Here is a 24550-nt window from a genome sequence, read left to right as displayed (position 1 = left end):
AATACAACAAACTAGACAACTAGTTTTGCAATTGCAACTTTAACAGTAGTACAAACTACATATTAGTGCAGCATCGTGGCTTACTGTAACACCCTATAATAGAAACAGCAAAAACACATTCACCATTGCGCTTACCATGTCAGCAGTCCTAAATACACTACGTACAAAGCACCTGAATGAAACCGAACTAAATTGTCACCCAAGAGCGTTTAGTTACGGTCAGTTGCACTCATGCACGATATTTGTATTGCTCCGTAAAGTCCGTAAAAAAGCTGCGTAAAATCGTAATTTCCTATTTGTGTGACAAGCAGAATTCCATTTAATACATGAACTGATACAACAGTGTTTGAGACATCTGTACTGATTTAAGTTACTGTTGAATCTTTAAACGTTCATCCAAACACAATTCAACTTGAATTTGCAAATGCAAGTTTAAAATAGTTGAACTGGATATCAGTGCACGATTGTACCTTTACTATAACTCCTAATAAAAACCTGTAAAAGATACGATGCCTTTACTATGGAGCTAATGATATCAGCAACTAACTGTAAAACACAAAGTACTGTGCACCTGACTGAAACTGAACTAGATTGTCACCCATAAGCGTCCAGTTATGGTCTACACAGGCATGAGTCAACACTTAACGTGGGACCCTGGTAAGATAAGCTGAGCAGCGGAAACCTATACTTGAGCGACCCTTTATACGTGAACTATAGGCAAGCTCACAAAACAAATAACAGGCCTGGCCTTATCTCACCACAGCTAAAAGCAAACACTCGTGTTGGCAAAACATCGATAGCTGCTTTGTAAGGCTACAGCTGGAATATATTGAAAAATAGTTGAAAATTATGAGCGTTCAGGAATAACATTAAAAATACCGCATCAATATATTTTAATACCCGCCTTTAAACACTGAACAGCACCTAGCTACGATAATAGCACAAACTTTAGGAAAAACACTTGAAACTTATCTAAATATAATTTTACTAACCGGTCTTAAAAAACTAAACAGCAACTAGCTGCGATAAGAAAAACTTTAACGTTTAGTTTAGTGTAAAATTGCGAAGCAGTTCTCAGTAGACCCTTAAGCTGTTAATGGTATTTCATAAAACGATTGCTTTAAATTGAAACGAAGCGAAAGCAAACCGTCTCGTCCGTGAAGCGTTGAAAGACGAGGATATTATCGCAATATAAAGGTCTTTTGATGTTATGCTTGCTCGCATTTGAATATACGCTTTCCTCGACCCCTTTATATTTCCTACATGTCGATTTAATTTGACCTTTATAGAAAAATCGATATTAAAAAAAACGATAAAAGGTGAAGCCGGATATAACTGAAGCATTGTGATAAGGAAAAATAATACAAACATACAGTTTGTTTATTTTTTATGGCGAGGAACTGTTTGTAATTATTGAATGGCAAACAGCTGAACAACTTCTTCTACTGTACAAGGGTTCCTGTGTCTACACAAATCCCAGGCTAGAACTAAAAAAACGCTGATAAAACTATCTATTCATCTAAAAAACTAATCAACTAAGTTTCAATTAAATCCAAGTCTGCATTTTGTCAACTTCTTCATTTGTCTGGATTCTGTCTAAACTACAAACTACTGGTTTCGGTTGAGCACATTTACGTTTGTGACGTGATAGTTATCGCACAATGGCCACTTGTAACGTAACACTCGTCGCACAACAATCAATCGGCGCTAATGGAACAATGACGTCACAATCCGGGTGGGAAAGTTCGTTTGTGATGTCACAGTTAAGAGACAAGCGACACTCCTATTTGCAAACAGCTGATTAGATTTGAGTGCAAATAGGTATGCTGTAGTTTTTCGGTTCTAGATTACCATTAATTCGTTTTCTACAAAGACCAAATAGCTCTACGTCACATTTAACGAAAAAACACTACAATTTTCATATATTTTGATCTTAAACATCTCTAAACTTTTTTATTGTAACACTCTAATATTTTATCTCAAAACTAACTAACCTTCCTCATTTCAAGTAGGAACAAATAACTTTGTAAAAAAAAATCGTCGAAAAGCTATAAAACCAGGGTCGTTGCCTAAAATACTTCCAATTAACTCAAGTCACTCAGAAACTAGATTTAAATTTTCGCTCCATAAGGCAGTTTTCATTCTGCCCTTTGGTAACTGAGGTTCAAGTAAACAAGAGCTCCAGCAAACACACACATCACACAATGTGGCGCAAGTATGGAGAAACTCACATCAAGCATATCTCCTTATATGGGCGAGCCTGGAGCGTTTATGAGCGAACAATAGGCGATATTTTAAAAGTAGCAATTACAGCATTAACGTGATGTTATTACGACCTGGGACTGAATATAGCGTCGTTCGTGGCGTAAATGTGATTATTTTGTTGCAAGTGGTAAAGTAAATAACTTGATGCTGAGTCAGTTTTCAAGCAGAATTCTGATGACAACCAGCGATGGTTGCAACGTCCGTATAGCTCACAATAACCAAAGCAAGGCTGCTGCTATTCAGTTAACATACGCAACAAATAACCAAGCATTATTATCAACCTATTTTCGCGGCTGCCAATGGGTAACGCGATTTTTCTTTAGAGTTTTTGTCAAAAGGTCGAAAATATACAAGACCTATTAACAAAACAGTCAGAGGCAATTAATAGGAAACCTAACCATGTAAAATACTGCATTCGGCCACAAGCCAAATAAAACTTTACACAGGGTGGCGATATATTGCTGGAGAAACGCTGAATTAACTGCTGACACGAAAATTAGCTTTTTAAACCTAAGTAAACAGTTCTCAAAAAAGAAAAGTTTGGATTTAAAATGTTAATCCCGCACCCCAAACCGAATAAACGGATTCAAACTTCACGACTCACAACCAACAATATACTCGCACAAACGGTGCACCCCCACATGATGACGTCACTTGGACGTCACACGTTACTTGATGACGTCAATAAAACTTTATGACGTCACTCAAACTTTATGACGTCACTCACCTCGCTGACACTTTCGCTCAGCTGAAGTTCAAGTTCGGAAATCTTCTTTTTGATGTCATCTATCCGGGAAAGTCCCTCTTCTCGGAGCCTCCTGACCTCTGCTACGTCAGCCTGGAAAAGTCAAGATCAGAGGTTACTAAAGGTCACTAAACCCTTGTATACAAGCATGAACAAACCGATTTATTCGCATTGAAACCAACACAACGCAGGATTCATAAGAGATCATTCACACCAGAAAAAAAAAATGTTTGTTCGCAAAGGTCATTGAACCCACCGATTAATTATCAGTGCTTTTTGTGAAAGATTTTTTCAGCTATTTGCAGATTCAATAAAAGTTACTTTTTGGGGATAGATTAACTGTCATATTCCATTTCTGCCGTGAACACTCTTTGTGCAAGAATTATCATTAGAAACAAATACAATAGTGACTATAATTGCTAAACCTACCCAAGGTTATTAACTATGGGTATTTAGAACCACTTCGTAGAACGAGAGTTGCAAGTGACTTGTTAATACTATTCTATGTAATTTGCACGCTTATGTTGTTATCTGGCTGTGAGAAGCTTCCCTTTCAACATAACAACAAGGTTGTCCACTTATGGATGCATTAATATTTTATTAAATGCTTATTACCGAGTTTATAAGTAATAAGACAAAGCAAAATACGGAAAGATGCATTTATTAGCTCGTTAATCCACCAATATCCCGATATTAAGCGACTTGTTTTATTTAGTACAACTTGGACGGACAACGATGCTGGCAGAATACAGAATACGTGCGGAGGCATTTCCTATGCATCGAAAACAACCTTAAAATAGGCATTTTAGGTGTACAACAACTTGCACATGTTATTGCAGACTAATTCAACACTCCAAACTGAACTATCTTCATATTTAAAACACACTGTACAGCAATCTAGCCAACTTACCATTTGTGATTAAAGCCAGTTTTGAATCAGGGGTAATTTACCCTTAACAACTACCACGAGCAGACTAATCAACATAAAATTTAGGCTACTACTCAGCAATTATTCTAAATTTTAGGCAATTTGGCTGAAATCTCAACATTCCCCAGGCTGTTACTTGGCGCTCAACTAACAATTTGAATCCCTTGATACTCTGCACTTAAATTACTGGTACACTAAAACAACACAGTGGGTCACGCCTGACTAAATCGAATGTAATAACAATTAAAGCTTCTGTAAGCTTTAACCAGTGGTTTGCAAACTTTTGTGGCCCAAATAATAGTTGTTATGCAGTTTCTTAATTTGTACGTTTTGTTACTTTTTGTTAATTTAAAATAATTATTTCGCAAACTAGATTTTCAACTACAAAAATGTAAAACAAAGTAGTAAAGGTTAAGATTTATTCATAAACAAGCAATTGGTTGGGTTTTACCTGCAAAATAACAGTCAGGGGCTCTCAGTTTGGTAACCCTGGCCTACGGCTCACTAATTCTTTACTGAAACGATTACATACTTCATCTAGCAACAAATAGTTACCTGCTAATAAAGACTTTTTTACCAACAAGCTACACACAGCGGTTTTTTACCCACATTAATAAATTATAGCGACCAATGTAGAAAGCACATGAGAAAAAGCCATTACCAGCTATTAATAATGCTACTAGCAACAGTAATCGGACCAAGTACACATGAGCCCTATGGAAACCTAACAACCATTAAAAACCTGTTACTCCCTGCACTACATAATTGTGCCAGTACTAAGCTCAATCAGGCTTGGATTACGTTGAGTGGCGTGAAATGTAAAGTGATAGGCTGGGCTGAAGTGAATGGATTTCATTTGAACAAGGAATTATACACAACGATGATATATGTTTAATCATTGTTACTTTCAATAAAAAATAATTTACGTTTAACCAATTGACGTACATTTTTATATAAAGTGTATGAATTAATTTTACCCGCTTCCCGAAAAATTAAACCAATATTTAATAAAAAATAACCACGTCGGTTACGATTACAGCAATTATTTTAATAGGCTAATTATAAAAAAAAACTTTAAATTACTTGGACAGTTGCACTGATCCAAGGGAAAATAAAACTAATAATATTATATCTTCGATTTCCGGTCATTATTATTTAAAAACTCAGAAATTCATGTGGCTTTGTAAAACTTACAAGATATTTGTAAGTCTCAAAAGCATAATAACTCTTACAATCAAATTAAATCTCACGTCCCACTAAATAACAACCGACTGACACAACATAGTGACAAATCATTCAGTCACAATACAACAATAAAAGTTTTGCCATTCCCCCGTTTTTATTGCTTTACTAATTGCCCGAAGCCGCGCAAAACGTGGACCCGCTTATTAAAAGTTATTTATACCTGTAATCATACCCTACTGACATGCATGTTGTAATGTTGTATAAAATACAGCTTATACGACATGGTATATAAACATACTATACATTACATGACTGCATGAAACTGGATTTTTCACTTTTTTTGGATTTTTTTTAGTACAAATTGCTTTTAGTGCAGTATTATTACTTGCGTATATTTAGTTTCTACCCATATTTATTGGGGTGCAAACCCATTTAATGAATCAGAAAATAATTGCAATAAAAACGTAAAATAAATGAAATAAAAAGTTCGAAAATCAAGTTTTAAACCGAAAGTTTAAAAGCCGCTTGTATGACGGATTAGCTGGCGTTACAGTAACTTTAAAAATGTGTTTTTGTCGAAGTTTAGGCGAATTTAGTTCCAACATATAACAAAGCTGATATATCTTAAGGGACTATCTGCAAGGTTGAGATGACTAAGGGCCAAGTCCAGTAATTTGCGAAATGTTCGGAGTCTTTAAGTCATAATTAGAAAAAATTAAATCAAGATGTTCTCACAAAAAAATGGTACGCAATGGAATAAGATGTTAAGTGTTTAAAATTAACGGTTAAAAGAAAACTTAACTTGACGTTTTTGACCTAAAACGATCAAAAGCCAATAGAGAAGTTAAAACTAATTGAAAATATTCGAAACTTTTTTCAAAACTAAGAGCAAACCATTCACTAACCGTAGGTCTGCTCCATCTAGCTTCAGCAGCAACACAGCCACCAGAACCCGCAACATTAGCAGCTTTTAAAGTTCCTGGATCGAAATCCACAGCTTTGAGGGTTCGCTCCGTGGCGCCTCCAGTGGTGGGTAGCATCGCGTTGCTGGTGGCAACCGGGTCGCGTCTGCGCATGTGCAGAGGCTGCTTGAGAATGTCCTCCTCGAACGACGCTAGACGGCGGTAGTGAGTCTGCTTTGATGACGTGTGCGGAGAGGTTTGTGACGTCATAGTGGGTGAAGTGGCGGGAACCGATGTTGGTTGTTTGCCAAGGGAAGTTTGGCCTGAATGGAAATATGCGTTGAATAAAGGTTAAAACATTATCTCAGTGTTTCTTATTTTTTTTTACGCACATGTAGACTGACTGTAGACCCTATAAAATATTTTTTAACCTAAATTGCCTTTTTCCTGCTTCACAGTTTGTGTTGCAAAAGCTTTATTATGGAATTTATCTTTAAAATACTGTGGGATCAATTAGATAAGAAAGAAGTAAATGAAGTTATCTTTATATATAAGAGTATGTTTCTTTAAGAGTAGCGACATGATTTGTGACATTTATGCCTGATCTCCGCAAAGGAGAGGAAATAAACGCCGTTTGTTGTAACAATGTATTTTAATATTTTAATTTAACTTTTAATGCCATTGCTGTTACTTAAAGACATAAGCGATATATAATTCATTTCGAATCAGTGTAAGCAGTGTAGTATTGCTGTTTAGTGCGTTTAATAGCGTCTCACTTCATGAAATATTCATAACTGAGAGGATGGAACAAGACCACGACACAAAAATAACGTGTACGACCCGACAATGACGGGATCATGTGAAAATTTAATGGGGAATTTCCTTGCTCATATTATTATCGCTAACAGAAATAGAAAGACGTTCTTTCAGATTGGAATGTAAAGGAAATGACCCGATTTATTTTAGTCTGCGCAAAATGTGATGATAATAGGGCCGACTAGGTGGCCAAAATATAAGGACAGAATGTATTTTGATGAACTGTCAATTATTGTAGAAAATCTTAAAAATCTTAATGCTCTATAAATATATATACCAAGATTATATTTTAGAAAACCGTTAAAATATAACATCTTTAAATTGCATTAAGACGTTAAGAGTACCAGTAAAATAATTTTTTTTTAAATATTTTTTTTGGTAATTTTTTTTTTTAATTTAGACTTTTTAAATAAATAAAGATAAATATATGCCGGCGAAAAATTGATGGATTTATCGCCATCCTCCCTCAATAGAATTCGTGCGTAAAGATTAAACTTTCAAACGATTCCCAACTAATCCCTCAAATAGAAATCAGGGTTTTCTTTTGGGAATAGCTTCCAAGTCGTGTTAATGAACTTCTCGCACCAGACAGCAAAATCAATGCTCCCCAGGAAAAATAAAATCGATAATTTAGCGCGCCTACCCTTGCTCTCATCCGGTTTATCGAGCTGCTGATTTTTTTCCCGGGTTTGATCCATGAACTCAGCGCACAAGTCCAAGATGTTCTGGAGTCGATCTTTCTCCTGAAAGTAAAATAGTTTGCGAGAAAAGTTAAAAAAAATATAAAAATACATTAAACCCAAGATCGTGTTTCTAAATAATGTTAAGTTATAATGTAGAAACAACCTATTCCTTTCAACTTAGCAAAGTAGTCACTTGGCCAAAAGTAAGTTATTCTCCATTAGTTTTAGAATATATTTTTACTTTTGGTAAATCATAAAGGGTAGTTATGACTAAACGAAATTTTAGCCGAAACATGTTGTAATTGGTTTAAACGTGAATCTAATTTATTTCTTACTTCTTCATTCATTTTTACACACTCGATGAAACGACGAAATCTGCTTCTTTATTGATAATGTGTTTTATAAAGGAAATTCTATTTATTCTACCAAGATGATGAACCGAACATTTACTTGTAAACTTTAACTTTGAACCTTAATAACTTAAACCGCCTGACTTCCAGAATACGACATATCCGTTTTTAAAGGTTAATTTTTGCAAAGTATAGCTTTCTGTGGTAAAATTATAACATTACCGGTTCAGTCAAAAGAGCAGCCAAAATATGTAAAGTTTTCAACCATTCTCACCCCACTATTGCAGCAAATACAAGCCTAATGCAAGTGGAGATGTCGATACTTGTAACGCAAACATCATATGGCCACTTGTTGATCATTAACGTGTGTTTCTGACCTATGCAACCACTGTTAAATATTTTGCCATCTGAATAAACAGGACTGAAAGCTACCTTTAATCGATTTAAAAGGTTGGCATTAAAATACGTGTTTTGAAAAAATTAGTGACAGATGACGAAAGCTTTTCAAGTGAAAAGAGTGTTTAGGATTCTGTGTCCCCTTGCTGTGAAGGGTGAAAGTACTGGAAAGTTCATTTTTTTGTTTAAAACTGAAAAGGATGCCGATTTTAAACTTGATTATATAATGAAAAAAATACAATTAGTTTTTTTTTTCTTAATTTTAACTGGTTTTCCACGTTTTTTGCCAAGCTTTGTCAGTAATGTTTGTATTTCTGAGAAATAATAAGTTTCTCTTTGTATTATAAAGGTCATTTTTGTGCTCTGCTGTTTCCAAATCCTCTTTGCTGGCATAATTGGCCTAAGTTGAAATATGACGCATGCTAATGCGTTTATATTTTGACAACTGAGTTAGATGAATACCACTTGTATTCTCACATAAATTAAAAAGCGTGATAACTTAGCTTCGTACAAAGTTTATGGAAGCGAGTTTTAGATTTGTCTAAAATCTTTGCAAATTTTGTCCCGAGCACTTCAGTAACCACATTTCCAAACTAACCGAAGCGGCAGCGGCTTGTTCCTTCTTCCTTTCTCTCACTGCGTCATCGTGAAGTTCTCTCAAATCTTCCTCGTAAGCCTCAGACTCCAGAGAAAGCAGTGAAGCGGAACTACCGACCCTCCTTCCTCGCAAAGACCGAACTGAAACTGAAAACAAGAAAGTTTTACAAAAAACACCTGATCGCACAAGTAGTGTGTCAAGTTTTCAAAAGTTTACCTAAAACGCTATATTAAGGCCAGTGTTTCATGCATTTTTAATGGAATTCGACGATTTTTTTTAACAAAACGTAACTTTCAAACTGTGATTACTGTACAAACTACATGAATAGGAAGTTATTCTAAGTTCTATCCATAAAGTTCAATGACAGTCACTATCCAATTCATTTCTGGTCAATAAAGCAAGAAGAAGTTATAGAACATTTTTGGCTTTCAAATTTTATATGCAGCTCCGGGAATATATGTATTTTACTCTATACTTCGCTTAACTAGGCTTGATGGATCAAAAACGAATTAAAAAGCCCTGATTAAACTCATATCAAAAATAAATAGGTAATTAAGTGAATAAATGAAAATATAGTTTATTTTTGTTCAATCAGCAGCATTTGGGAGCAAACGAATACGAGTTGATTACGTCACAATGCAACTCACTCGATTTCTTGAGTCCGACCGATCGTTCCACATCAGCGGGCAAGGTTGATGACGACATACTTCGGTTGTACCGCGAGGGGGCAGCAAAGACAACCTCGCTCCTGGAAATTAAAGAAGTTGAAAAACGCAGAGCTCGAAATGTTTAATCAACTGGTCACTCTGATGAAGGGATCGAAATGTTGCAAGTTTGGGTTGGAAAATAAAAAGCCGGTTTTACTTAAAGTGGTAATTATGCATTTCAAATTAGTTTAATTACAAAAAAATGAAAATTTTTCATGACAATTGTCTGTTCAATGTTGTTCGTCCATGGTTGACAACCTTGTCCTTAAACAAAGCCAGGCTTGACATGCCACATAGGTTTGTTTCAAAATGTTTTAAATGTTGACTTTGAATTTAGAAATGAAAGGTTATTTCGCGTCAAGACGCGATTTAGGAGTTTTTTAATTTCTTGACACAACTTTAAGAACAGGGCGTCCACCAATCGCAGTTGTTATTTTACAAATAGCTGGTTGTAGTTAATTTTATGCTAAAATATAGCATCATTTTAGTTAAATAAAAAAAAAATTTCAGACAACATTACCTAATAAGTTATATCCGAACAATATTACAAAACGTTGGAAAGTATACAGAGCTATAAGGCTTGGTAAAATAATGCTGCTGGTGAGCCCAACCCTTAGATCTGAAGAGTAGTAATACCCAAGAGAATAGTCTCTATAACTATCCATTGCTAATGGTTGCTGCGAGGTTAGAATTAATTTCAAGCGAGGGATACACTTGTTAAAATGTTTTCTTTCAAACGACCGCTATTGTTTTACGATCCTATGACGTAACAACAAGCAGGTATGACGCCATAATTACCTGGACGGCGAGGGGCTTCTATCGCGAAGGCTTGTTGTGCTTGTGTGGCGAGTTCGGTTCGAAATGAGGTTTCTTGTCAATGTCCGTCCACTTCGACGACCGCTCTCTAGAAGGAAGGTTAGATTGACAGTTAAAACGAACAACTTTACTGTTTATATTGGCCTAGAATTATTTGAGGGAAACCTTTGCATGCAGGTAGTACATAATCATTACTAGGAATGTCCGATACTAAACATTTAAATCCTATACCGATAGCCGATATTTTGGACAAAAGTATCGATCTGACACCAAATGACGTCACTACTATGTTTAAATACGCAACAAAGATAAAGTTCAAAAGTTCAAAGGTAAAGTTTTAAGGTTAATATGTCTGCATTTTTTTGGCTGAAATTTCTTTACAAGTTTGGTATCGGATCGGCACCGATACCTCATAGTATCGGACGAGTAGCGATACCTCATAGTATCGGACGAGTAGCGATACCTCATAGTATCGGACGAGTAGCGATACCTCATAGTATCGGACGAGTAGCGATACCTCATGGTATCGGACGAGTAGCGATACCTCATAGTATCGGACGAGTAGCGATACCTCATAGTATCGGACGAGTAGCGATACCTCATAGTATCGGACGAGTAGCGATACCTCATAGTATCGGACGAGTAGCGATACCTCATAGTATCGGACGAGTAGCGATACCTCATAGTATCGGACGAGTAGCGATACCTCATAGTATCGGACGAGTAGCGATACCTCATAGTATCGGACGAGTAGCGATACCTCATAGTATCGGACGAGTAGCGATATTACCACCAGGTAATACTGAATATGCGAAACTTAACCCATAACATGCAGTTATATCAAATCGAAGTTCTTGAGTAAAGGATCAAAAGCAAGCAATCAACATCCAAAAAACACAACTTAACGTTAAAATTAGTGAATGAATTTTCCAAAATCCTTTAATGAATTGCAACGCACAGCAATCAGTTGTAATAAAGTCAGTTGCATTCTCACCCGTATTAAATTTCCTTGTAAGTGTTGGACTGGCAGGCGCACTGCTCGACCTCTGTCGCGCTTTGGCCTTCTTAAGGGCCAGAAGTTCCTGATGCTTCAGGCGCAGTTGTTGGGTGACCAGCGCAATGGACGGCATGCTGGAATCCACCTTACGATCATTGGACGATCCCCTGGCGTTTACATTGCGCTCATGGGACGTAGAAGATTTGGTGATTTGCAGAGAAAAGTTGTTGCTTGCTGTGGGCGATTTTTGCGCTTGTTGTAATTGTGTTGTTTTCTGTTGTTGTTTTTGTTGTTGTACTGATTGTTGTTGTTCCTGTTTGTGTGGAAACCCTGGATGTAGATTGTCGTACGGACCAGTAGCATTGATCTAAGCACAAGTTATAGTAAGTTATAAACTGTTGCTACCACGTATAATATTAATCAAATCATAGCTCCAATTAGAATTACCAGAGGAACTATTTTTTGTTTAATTGTTATAGTACGTTATTCGCCTATTCTTAAGCAAGGCTGAATATTAAAACAACAAAATTAGTTCTACAGAACTTTTGTTTTTCCTGTAGTGTCTGTAGCAAGTTCCTCTAAACTCACAATTTCTAATTTCTATTACGCAAAATCTGAAAATATCTGACCTTGTCACTGATAATCCAAAATTAAATACCAATAAGTTGTTAACCCTTGACCTATTGACCTCTAGGACGTGACCTATTAGTTGAACTACCTAAGCTGACAACATAAAGGTTTAGGAGTCTTTTAACATGCGATGAACTATTGAAGGTTCATTGCACACCACGTTCACCACAAGATGCAAATACCGCGCGATGTATTTTGTGACGTCACAACGGATGACAGCGTCACAACTAAGCGGTCAGGTTAAGTTGGATTGTGTTATCGCAGTTATTTGGAGCGATACGTGTGGTAAAACGAATAACTCGTTTTCTGAACCTAATCGTAATCAATTAGTTCTAAAAAAACGTAATCATAAGTTCTTAATTTAGTATTTAAAACTTTTCGGACAAAAAAAAGCCTATTGAATTAACATTGATTTGCTTGCTTTCTGGATCTGAGACTATTCGACCAATTATAACCAGTTTGAAACGATGAAAGCTGACTGAATCCATCAGCAACTAACTACATCCGCCTTATATGTTGATTAACTTAACTACGTGAAAGGTTAGAATAAAAGGCCTTTATGTTTTGTCTGTGGAAACTTTCATTTGCACAACGATAAGGTATAATGATCTACCTTAAACCACTGATACTGTTCAATAAACAATAACGTTCGCAATATTCCACATTAGAACGTCAACGGATGAAAGCGCATATGCGCCGTTGCAATCGACTTTCACGCACCTTTAATTATTAATTACAATATTAAAAGGACCAAGTATAGATTAGCTGTAAGTCAGTGTTCTATATATAAATGCGTTACTGTACGTATAAGTATATCAACCATAAAAAATCCGAAAACTGGCAGTTCTATCGATATATGGGTAAAAAATACAAAAACGATGTGTTAAGCGGAAATTATGTAGCTCCATTTTCAATTGAAAGGTTAACTTAATCAACACATATTTGATGAGCAAACATCTAGTCTAACCATTTGTTTTTCAAGAGTTCAAATTGTTTCTCAATGCTGAGTTTGGTTTAAATAGCAACCTCGTCAGTATTTTATACCCATGTTGATTTTTAGATAAAATAGCATTATGATTTTAAATTGTGAGGATCAACGGACTTTAACCATTCCTGTTTTTCGTTCGTCGTTTACTACTTAGGATACACTTGTGATGATAAAATAACCTTATCCCCATCAAAGCAATATTTTTTCTCATGATGCAGAACACAGTTCTATTCAGACACGAAGTTTTCTCACCTCGTAATAACTTGGTTTTGCAGGTTGTTGTTGGCCTGGGTTCGTTAGGGGTATTCCCTGGGTGGGGAATTTCCCGGGTTTATGGGGCGGGGGTCTGTTGGGGTTCGGGACCCGAAGACCATTCGGGGGCCTCGAGGCCAACACAGGCTTACTGGGGTTCCTCTGTAAAAAAAACAGTTAAACATGTTTTAATGTAATAACAAAACATTGCATTCGCCTTTGATAGTGACACTATAAATAGCAGCTAATTAGGAACTGCGTATGTGGCTGAAATCGTAAAGGGTTGGCGTCGTAAGTATGACGTCACGACATTTTACGTACATTGAATGACGTAATGTATATGGGAGAAGCCTGGTCCCTAGAGCAATTTAGCGATATCGGCGTAATAGGGAGATTTATAAACTTATATCAGTTCTTTAATATATGTTTAGTTAAAGTGAATCTTCAAGTAATATGTTGCAGAGTTACAACAGAAAAATCAAACTTTGAAGCACAATAGTGAGAAGTTACAGTCACACGAAATCTGTAAAACCGCTTCATGCATTATAAATAGCTCTAGATATGACGTACGAAGCAATATATCAAAGCCCATACAGAAGCATTGTGTGAACGTTCCAATAAAACAATAAACCCTTATGACGTCACAAACGGTATTGACTTACGTCAGCGGATTGTCGTGGTGATCCTTGCGATCCAAACGAGTCGAGTGAAGTTGGAGAGAGCGGACTCGACAAACTACTCGTATCACTCGTATCAGAGTTACTCGGCGACATCGCTACTCTCTCAGAGCTCGATTTAGGCGAGTTACTCGTTCTAAAACTCGCGAACTGGTTGAGTTCCGGGCGAGTGACCTTTGGGGAGAGTTTAAGAGTCGCGCTCTTGCTCGAATCTGATTGGTCGTTGGTGAACCAATAGGAGTCTCCGTTTTCATTCAACATTGCGTCGAGTTCAGAGTCTAGTAGCTGACTCGAGTAGGACTCGCAGCGACCAGCGGTTTTAAGCGCCACTCGCGACTTCTTCAAAACCACGGGCGAAAAACTCGAGTCGAGTAGAGAAGTTTCTGGACTCGGCTCCGAGTTGACTTTCGAGTAGATTTCTTCACCAGAGTTGATCGGAGCTACTTCCAAATCTTTCATCCTCCGATGCTCGTTGCTAGGAAACCGATGCTCGTTGCTGGGAAACGGGATGGGACTGAAGGTGAATCCCCCGGTGTGCGTGACGTCATTCACTTTCGGTTGGTGTATCGCATTCTCTGCTGGAACAATTACGGGCGGTTTCAACAATGTGTATGACATCACAATCTTTCGGTATTAAGTGTGATGTAATACGAATGGAGAAGACACACAATTGGTGTTACTTTAGATTTGTTTACGTTTTCAAGTATACTATGCCCGGATCTGTTTGAATCTTTGAGTCCAAAAGGTCAAGTAACTCAACATCGTCTTGATAAATACGTTTAGATACGTCCTGGTATCATTATTATCAGTAGATGTTTTTCTCTTTATTAAGGCCAGTATTTTTGATATTCTAGTTTTCTTTAATTCCTAAACTTTTGAGTTTATTGTTAACCTTATAACTTAAATTTTACTTCGTCTTATTTCTGTTTTTTATCCAAGTTAACAGCTAGCAGTTCGATGTGCTTCGACATAGTTATTTTTATATAAGCAAAGTACGCAATTAAACATTGACTTGACTTGGTCGGCCTTTGCGTCTGATAATAAAAAAAACATTGAAGTTGTGTTCGACATTAGGCCGCAAACTGTAAAGCAGTGGCCTAGATCGTGATCAACACAAGACTTAAGTCAACAGCAAATGTCATTAACACGGTTGTATTACTGCTTCGCAAATAAGCAACTAAACCACAACGTAACTCTACTAAATAAATCACTGCAATAAACGTTAAAAGAAACTAGGTTTCAAAGTCAAATCGTTCATAATTGGGGTTAAATAATTGTTATAAAAAGATTTATAATTGTGTCAGTCTCGTGTTGCAAAAACATTTTAAACATGGATGAAAAGCTTTTGTATTTAAACTATGACCAGTCACTTAATGCAAAAACATTTAATAAGTAAACTAAGTTTGCTCGCGTTTTTACTTTCATTTATTTCTGTATGCTTTTAGATATGATGTGCTACGGGCGTTCGGTGCTATTCACCCTGAAGAAGGCGATTTAAAAAGGTTGCCGAAATGTTGGTTAAGAATCTCAATTACCAGAGGAGCTATTTTTGATTATTTTCGATAACTAATTTTACCCAACAACAACAAAAGCTGCAACACGAAAGCTGCAGAACAAAATAGAAAAATACTAAACTCTAAAGTAAACTTAATCAACTTACGATTTTTAGGATTCTTTTCTTTCAAGTTGTAGTCGAAAACTTCGTCGGCAGATTTGTAATTGAAGATTGGGCTCAAGTTATCGTAATCGGGAAACTCTAAGTCAAGGTCGGCCACGATCCTACAACAAACAAATAATGAGTAAAATATAAGTTCCTATACATGGTATATGTGCCACACATTCTTATCGGTCACTAAATCGTTTAAAAAATAACAACACCTCTGATTTATCAGCACAAAATTACTGCCAGAAGTAGAAGCAAGCTGCTAGTTTAAACCTTTTTTAACAATAAGTAATAAATCGTTCCCTTAAAAACATTAAGGACGTTAGTCCTTGTTTCGTTATTTGTTCAACCTCAATTTTTATCGCTGCAAATAATGATTTGGTATAAATATTGTTTATTTTAAATATATAAAGCGTAGTAACGTTAAGTGAAGGCAAGAACGATATAAAAACTGGCATCGATAAGAAGCTGTAATGCGCTGATAAGACACACTCGCCACAGGGCTTAAAAACTCAAATTCGCTTTTCAAAGGTACATTTCACATTTTTTAAATCCACATCAACAAATTTATTTTGAACTACAAATTGATCGTTAAGTCAATATCTAAAATAAATAAACATCGAATTAAAGACAAAATTCAGTAAGACCAAAAACTAAAATTACCCATTTTTGTATTAACTTGAACTAAACTTATGTAGAGAAAATCAGTATTTAGAAAATCGTCTATTTTTCGTGATTACAACGTACGATTAGCAACAAAACAAAACTGAACTTAAAAACTGTGAAAGGAATTTTGATTTTCGTAAATACGCAGATGCACTAAAAGCCTTTGTTTCACTTTTAAACCAAGCCAATACCAATTTCTCCTAAAGTGTGATTTTATCGACCTTAGAAGCAGCTGCGTTTATGCATTATCAGGGTGATGGAAAGTGACAAACAACTTAAATCAACCTACTTTTGTATGGGTGTCTACAGCTGCACAACAAGCTAACGAGCTCGTTTTATTGGCGCCTGACCTATCTGTGCAATTAGGTCGCTTATAAACTGTGGCTAGAGATCGCCCAAGGCTTCTGCTTGAGGTAATTGGATTTCTACTGAGGGAAGAAGAATGCAAAGCGTGAAAATTGAACTTCCTGTAACTGTTTGCGCAATAAACATTATTAGAAGCCAATATAAGTTTGTAAAATGATTTAACTTTCAAATTCAACAAATATATTTTTTAAATCACAAAATATTATCCTTACAGAAATAACAAGTTTTTTCAGGTTAAAATTCAATAAAGAGATATTCGAAACGTTCAAAAGCCTGGGCCTTGATATTCATTCTACATCTACCTAAAAGCTCCAGCCATTATCTTAAGATTTATTAGAAACGTTTAAAATGGTATTTCCATCGTTTGGACTTTAATATTCTTACTAGGAAGTTTCCACAAGCGGAATTAGGTCCATTTTTGAGGATGCCATAAAACAATGCCATTATATAACGATTTATACATAAAACAGCCTGTAAATTATTACAATAAATTCCAGTGTTTTCGTAAGGCTGCCTACGGGCTTTAATTTTTTTCCTTCGTTTTTTTTTCTTGTGTACACGCCAGCCGTACTTTAGGTCTTTTCTGTTACATAATGTTCTTCAATATTTAAATTACATTACTGGGTTTATTAAATCTTGCAAAGAAATATTGAATTTTGTAAAGTATCGTAAACCAGTTCTTAAAGATCCTACATTTTATACCGTTTCTATTGATCACTTCCATAACAGGGAAATGCCACTGCTTTTTGATCGACCCGCAAAAATCGTTGGAGTGTTTTTTTGTGATGTGCTACAACTCTAACTTAATAAAACAACCTAGAACGTTGTCTCACTTCTGCTTTCTGTTTGCATAATATTTCAACAATGCCGAGATCTTGTTTACTAAACCAGTTGACGATCGACGATGATTAAGTGCGGCGGTAAATTGATGAAATAATACTTTTACAGGTCGTCTTCAAACACGATGACACCGAGTATAGGTAAAGTAGCAACGCCACAACAGGTAACGTACATTTGTAGCCAAACAACGTTGACACGAATCAGCAAACATAATCTACCTGAAGTGTGCTACACATGACTTGTTACTTAAGTTGTTAGGCAGGTCACCGACCTTGGGTTGCATGCTTTGTATTAGAATGAGTGAAAATCGAAATCACAAACTGTGCATGACAACAACATATTCCGAAATAACAGTTCATACAATTATCGCAGAAAGCCGAATACGTCTAGTTACAGGGATGTTTTTAATGCTAAGTAACATTTGTTCTGTTCTTGGATTGCGTGTTTTGTATTTGCGCCAATGATCGAAAAGCCATTTGCCATTAAATCGACACTTCAGTTAAGCTACGTATTTGCATACAGCAGAACGACCCTTTAAAGTAGCATTTCTGCGGTAAGAAAACCTTTTATAATTCAAAAATCTTTTATTTACAAGTAAAATCATATAAATCATCAAGACCACGTCTCAATTTTGACACAGCAAGTCTGTTATAGTAATTTAATACAAATTTCTATAATAAGTTTACTTGAAGTGGAATGCGAATTTAATGGTAAAATTACCCGATCCGCGCCCGGGTTTGTTACTTTCTCAAATGGTTCGTGGTTTACTCAAGAACTTCGCGCCAAGTTGTGAAACGCACAACGCAAACACAAGTATTGAAACGCAAGTGACGCTCCACGCATTCCCCGCTTAATATAGCTTACTTGCGGTAACACAAGGATCGGAATAGGAAACTAGAAAACATTTTCCAAAAAAATTAAATAGATCTGCTAAGATTGCAAAATAAATTTATTAAACGAAAACGACTTTACATTTGAGTACACGTGACTAACCGTTTAGCAAAACACAAAAGTTAAACTTCATGCAAACCACCTAAAAAAAGATTTTTTACATTCTAGTAACGTTTCTAGATTAGGATTTCGAGCTTTTATCTCGCTTAACAAAGTTACAAAGATTAATTAATTGTCGAAAAGTCCTATTTATTGATCTATGGCAAAATACTTCACACGCGCAAAAAACGTTCACTCGTTTGATAAATAAAATACACCAAAGCAAACTTATTCCAAAACTACTTGAAATCCAGTAAAATAAAGTGATGTCCTCGAATCTACACTTATACCAAGTATAAGAAGAGTTTTAAGTCAATATTACTTCGGTCAACCCTACAGCACCGCTCAAAACCTAACGTCTGCTACACGCCAACCTCAGACACCTTTAAAGCATTCATTTTAAACCACATCCTAAGAGAATTGACTGGTCGTTGTCTGTCTCTGGGGCAAATCATACAACTGAGCAGTCCGCTACAGTCAAGCCGTTGTAATATGATCCAACGCACACAAGCAAGAGAAACGACATTTAAACTGGAAAGATGGCATCCAAGACGGGGCAGATAAGACACGAGATAACATACTTCGCTAAGAGTGGGCTATCCAGGAAAATAGCTAGACACTGCCAACCAGAGACAAGATACAAATATGAAATCTGTAGTGGTTGAATATCTCCGAAAATATAAACACTACAGAGCTCAAAAGTATACACTTTACTCAGAGTAACATTGGTTGTTGACAAATTAAACCCTTTTTAGTTTGTAACGAGAGTTTCAACACTGAACATTTCAGAGTTTGCCCACCGTATCAAAAATAAAACAACAACCCAAGTAGTTATATATCCCTTGAACTGAAAGTGCTGTAGAACTTAAAATAACACAGTATACGTAGCAATATAAACTTTCTACCATCACACTATTTTCTACTGTAAATGCCAGCAAAATGTACAAATTTCAGCTCTGTACAACCAATATTCCAGGAGTTATGCAACCTTTTACATTCAATCTGCCAAATTCGCCAACTGAAGCTGTGAAGCTAACAACGCTGCTGTGTTTCCATCTCGTCTGGCCTTGTACGTAGGAAACCGCTCGACACAAAAAAGTGTGTTTCCACCGACGCACTCAAGCGTGACGAACGCGTGCCTCGTTCCGAGTGAGTGGTTAGTGGTCACGCACGGCTGGCCACGATGGCAAATCACGTTTTCGCGTCGTTTGGGGGCAAAATTTGACTTTAAGAAAGCTTTCTTGAAACATATTTGCGAATGCGTGGTAAAGCTAAATGGGGGTAAAACTTTACGACGATGAAACACGAGCAACACAAGAACTAAACCTGCTTCAAAATCAAAGTAAAGCAACAAATGTAAATCCGAAACAAATTGAAGGAAGAAACAACACACATGGATTTGGATACAAAAGTTTGCATAATTATATCTTTATTCGTTCCAAAGCAGGGTGTGTTGTTCGTAACGTTCACATAATGTCGAGTTTTTCTTGCTGTACAGCCGATGAACTATTCTGTTCCATATTTTAAATCCAACCATTACGAAGTCGATATTGCGTATTTTGGAGCATAATGGTTGGATCTTGTAGTAAGACGTAATAAGAATATCAAAGCCCATACATTTTGCGATTATTGCGTAGAATTTATAACAAGGTTCAAACTATTATAAAAATTTTATAGTTAATACAATGTCAATATATTGTTTTATTCGGAGCTAAACTCATTAATTTTTGTTATTTTAAACAAGTGACATATTAAACGTGTTTCTCAAAAACGCAATCGGGTTTAGCTCGGCTTATTTTCAAACCGAACAATTTTCAAGGTGATATTGCATATAGCTTCATTCATAGGGGAACACACAATAAGACCTAAAAAGCAACAATACCTAAAGCAGAAAAATCTATAAAACCAAAGTATTAAAACCAACGACATACTACAGCCAAATGCGGCGTAATATCCACAACAGAATAAGAACTTAATCGTCTGAATAAGGCATACTGTCGGAATAATTTCTAAATTTATCGGAATAAGGCCTAAATGATCAAATAACGACCGAACCTGTGGGTAGAGGGTATGGGGCGATCGGGGGCCATGGGTCTGGCATCGGCCGTTATGATGTCGCTGTTTGGGCGCCCTAGTTTAAACGGCGCCGTTGGGGCGCGCTGTCTTGGCACCAGATTTTTTGGGCTGTTTAGGGTTATGGATGGGGTTAGAAAATGAGTTAAGGTTGAAAATATTAGAGGAGTTAGTGATGTACTTAGGGGTGGGGTTTGGGGCTAGGTAAAATGTTGTATAGGCCTGATCCTGGCCTTTTAAGTGTTATTCCGACGGTGTAGGTCTTAATCCGATATTTTTTGTATTGCGAATATTAGGTATTGGTCTTATTCCGAACTGTGTTTTATTCCGACGTTGATGTTGTTCTTGTTTTGGTCTTATGGCTGGAGTCCTTGCAAACGTTAACACATTGCTGTCGCATTTTATACATTAAAGCTATATTCATTACTTTGTTGTGAGTTCTATTTTGATGATACCAACAACATACGTTGCACATTAGAGCGCTCTCTAGTTTATTGACTTTCTTTAATACGAATGTGGGGATAGCTCAAAAGCAAATAATTCAGACTTAATTACCACAAACCTCGGCCCCTGCGTTTGCTCACAGCATTATTTCGAGCCCTGTGTTGCAGCCAATTATGTTTCTCGACAGGAAAACACTAATTGCCAATTAAGCTCTTGCCGCACAAACGTCAAACGCGAGATGCTGCGGTGCACTACGATTCAGGAAACGACAATAAACTTCACCGACGAGTGTGAAAATAGTCACCGCTGTTCTTTAATGACGTCACAAACAGCTTCGAATGACTTCCGATGGGAAAGAAATAGCTTGTTGAGCGAAAAGTGTAAAAATATCTTCAACTTTGCGCATATTTGGCGATGAAACCAGCTGCTGGTGAAACGTGGCTCGGACGTTTTATGGTGTTTTCTTGCAAACATTTCATTAAATACAGCTCGCTTACAAATTAGGCTTGAAATTATTTTCAAAACACACAAAAACTATTTATATTGTGGACAAACCATATTTACATTTATAAAAACATCGCACATTTAAAATTTCTGTGAGAAACTGTGTAACTAGTTGCCCAACAAACTTAACGAGTATTGCGACACTTTCTTAACGTACGACCTTCAGTGAATTTAAAAAAACCTGTAGCTATCCACATTTTTATACTTTTCGCTAATTTTATTAATAAATAACAATGTTCACTGCTTTAACAGAACAAATGTGTAGATTTAAGTATTATATAAGAGCACTGGTTTAACATCACTTAATTTAACGTCATAATAAAACAATAATGACGTCATACAATAACGAGTCAACAAGCGGAAGTTCGTGACGTCATAATGGGTTGAAGAACAGACAAACACGCCGAGGTAAAAAATCAATTAAGTTTAAATGGGGAAAATAAAAAGTCAATATTGAAGCGAAGTGAATCGATTTTGTGTGAAGTAAGTGCTTATCAGGAGATACTTGTCATTAAATATTGAATAAACTGCAAATTGCACTTCGCAGAGGTTTGAGTTTAATTATATTTTCTGTGGATCAATATTGAAAATCAATTAACGACTTTTTATGAAGATTACAAGTAAGTATCGTGTTGCTGCCAAATTGAAATGTAATCCATGTGAAGATTTGTGTAGTTTGGCTGAAAACTCATATTTCTATTATGGTAGCACTGGTATCTTTATAATTTGAATATTTTAGCCATGGAGACCATTACTTTCATTGTTTTTTAAGCTTTCCGGTCAAGTCACCAGGACCAAATTGATGCAAATAACGAATCACCGATCACTGATCACCAAAATCAATAACCGACAAACCAACAACAACCAATTAAAAAATGGCTGTTGTTACAAGCATAGTACAGACTTGTAACTTTAGTCAAAAACGAGCATGTAGTTCTAAACTACACTTTCATACACGATCATATACTCCATACCTCGATGTTTAGGATTTACAAAGTACACGACGTTACGTTCATTTTACATCGGTGAAGAGATTTTGAACTTATTTCTTTAGCAACAAACTTAAACAGCCTTTAGTCCCCAGCACGATGTCAGTTGACGCTCAGCAGACCCCATAAGTAGGTCACACGTTTATGTCAGCTGCTTCTGAAGTAAACGTTCAAACAAACCAGTTGCCGCGACCTTTGAACTCTAGCGGTGGTAGACGCTTATTCCTCGCATATAAGTGATACAAAAGGAAATTGCTTTCCAGGATTTTAATGAAACAAACTGAGTGCGTTTGTTGCTTTTTAAGTTTAAGAATTATATTGAAGTCATGTAACGCGTTCGCAATAACAAAATGCTTACGATATTATCACGGATTGAAAGACATAACAGCAGCACAAGCACTGGTTTATTCAAGCATTTACATATTGCCTTTTTTCAAATCGAAGAAGAGGTATTTTTTATTTGATAAACTCTCATGACTTGTGCTTGAAAAATGGGACTTGTCAGACGAAAATACCAATAGTTAAACACATTAGGGTAGGGTCTTTGGATGATTGATGTTGAAAATGAATAAAGAGTTATTCAAAACGTTTAAAAAATGCTACCTGCTTCTGTATGGGCTTTGATATTCTTATTGCGTCTTACTACAACCTCCAACCATTATACCCCGAAGCATAAGGGTCATTTAAAGACATTAATTTTAATATTACTTCACTATTTTTTATTCATTATTTTATTGTAGGTTATAAAGAATTTCTAACATATGCTAGCCTGAATACTCAATGGGTTAAAGCAACTAGCAAGCTAAACAAAAACTATTGCTATGTTTGATAGCTATACTTATCTTGGCTGGACACTCAAGATATTTACGATGTTTACTTTTGAATCTTCGCATTCCTCGTTATTTGTGCACGCGCTCACCACGTGCTTTCAGCTTTTAAAAAATATGTGAAATGTTTCTTACAACAAGCTTCCGTGAAACTCTTACATGGTTGTTTTCTGGCACATATTACTTTCTTTAAAGTTCCAAGTTCAACTGTCGCATTCCACAGCTTTCTTACAACTTTTTGGCAACTATTTCTTATTGTTGCATTCTGACATGTTTGACATTCTCACAACAGTTGCTCTTACGATGTCAATGCACCCAATCCACCCTTGACACGCGATGGAGAAACACAATACAACGCAGCGGGTGGCGAACGAATGGGGCCTTCTACGTTGTAGACGTTTTGTGGTTTAAGACTCTTTCTCCTTGGGCTAAGAATGTTACTATTATACTGACTGCTGACTTGTAAAAAATGTGCATTTTATGACTTCGTCGTATTATAAAGCACTATCGATTCACACATTTTTGCTCAAATGATTAAAAAACTTACAAACGCGAAAGCCTAACGTCATTTAAATACATTTTCATGTCAGTTGGAAAGTGCTAATCAAATACCTAAAATAATAGTGAAAATGAGCATTTTTTATCGAATAAGTGTTCGCGAGGCCTAAGATAACTTCTTTTAAAACGCACTTAACCGCAAATAATTCAATCAGTCCATTCCAAAACACCCTTAATGGATTCCCAGCCAATAAAATCACCACAAGCACTTACTTCTCGCCAACCAATCTTCCCTTGCATTCACTCGAATCTAGGGCTGGCTTGTGCATGACGTCACACAGTGCTGCGCTGCCATTGGTCGGTTGGTGGGCTTGATTGACACCCACTTGTTCAATGGTGAGAAGCAGTTGGTCCAAGTCGTGCTCTATCGCCCTCATCAGGCCGGAATTCATCTCGCCGAACTCGGGAGCACCACCACGCGGATCGACTTTCATGGTTCAAGTGAAAGCCGATGTTAATTATACATTTAAACCTGCATGAAAAGTAGAAATGGTAAAGGTTATGAGTAGAACACAGAGTACAATTTCCTGAAGGTAATAAGTTTGCGTTTAAAACCTACTGGAAATTAAAAATAGGTCAAGATCAAATAGTTCAGTTCTTGGAATATAAAGCTGTATGGATTAGCACTACAAGGGAGGCTTTCGACAAGGCTTATTGAAATCTGCTTAATCAGGATTACATTGCAAGCGAGATCA

General features: G+C 36.4%; 1 protein-coding gene across 1 annotated transcript in view; it reads right to left on the bottom strand.

Annotated features, from left to right (window-relative positions):
- The window catches only part of LOC146139057 (uncharacterized), a 35986-nt gene extending 11668 nt beyond the window's left edge, over positions 1–24318 (bottom strand). The window contains exons 1-11 of the mRNA XM_083391561.1: positions 24069–24318; positions 15596–15714; positions 13921–14513; positions 13259–13420; positions 11386–11755; positions 10374–10479; positions 9516–9616; positions 8869–9014; positions 7485–7584; positions 6029–6348; positions 2993–3103 (exon numbers count right to left, since the gene is read on the bottom strand). Coding sequence (XP_083247687.1) covers positions 2993–3103; positions 6029–6348; positions 7485–7584; positions 8869–9014; positions 9516–9616; positions 10374–10479; positions 11386–11755; positions 13259–13420; positions 13921–14513; positions 15596–15714; positions 24069–24289 — 2349 coding nt within the window. The 5' untranslated portion in view covers positions 24290–24318. The remainder of the gene's footprint in view (positions 1–2992; positions 3104–6028; positions 6349–7484; positions 7585–8868; positions 9015–9515; positions 9617–10373; positions 10480–11385; positions 11756–13258; positions 13421–13920; positions 14514–15595; positions 15715–24068) is intronic.
- Positions 24319–24550: the final 232 nt, after the last annotated feature.

Source organism: Ascidiella aspersa, chromosome 6 (genome assembly GCF_963924565.1).
Source record: "Ascidiella aspersa chromosome 6, kaAscAspe10.2, whole genome shotgun sequence".
Classification (NCBI taxonomy): domain Eukaryota; kingdom Metazoa; phylum Chordata; class Ascidiacea; order Phlebobranchia; family Ascidiidae; genus Ascidiella; species Ascidiella aspersa.
This window is presented reverse-complemented; position numbering and strand designations above follow the sequence as displayed.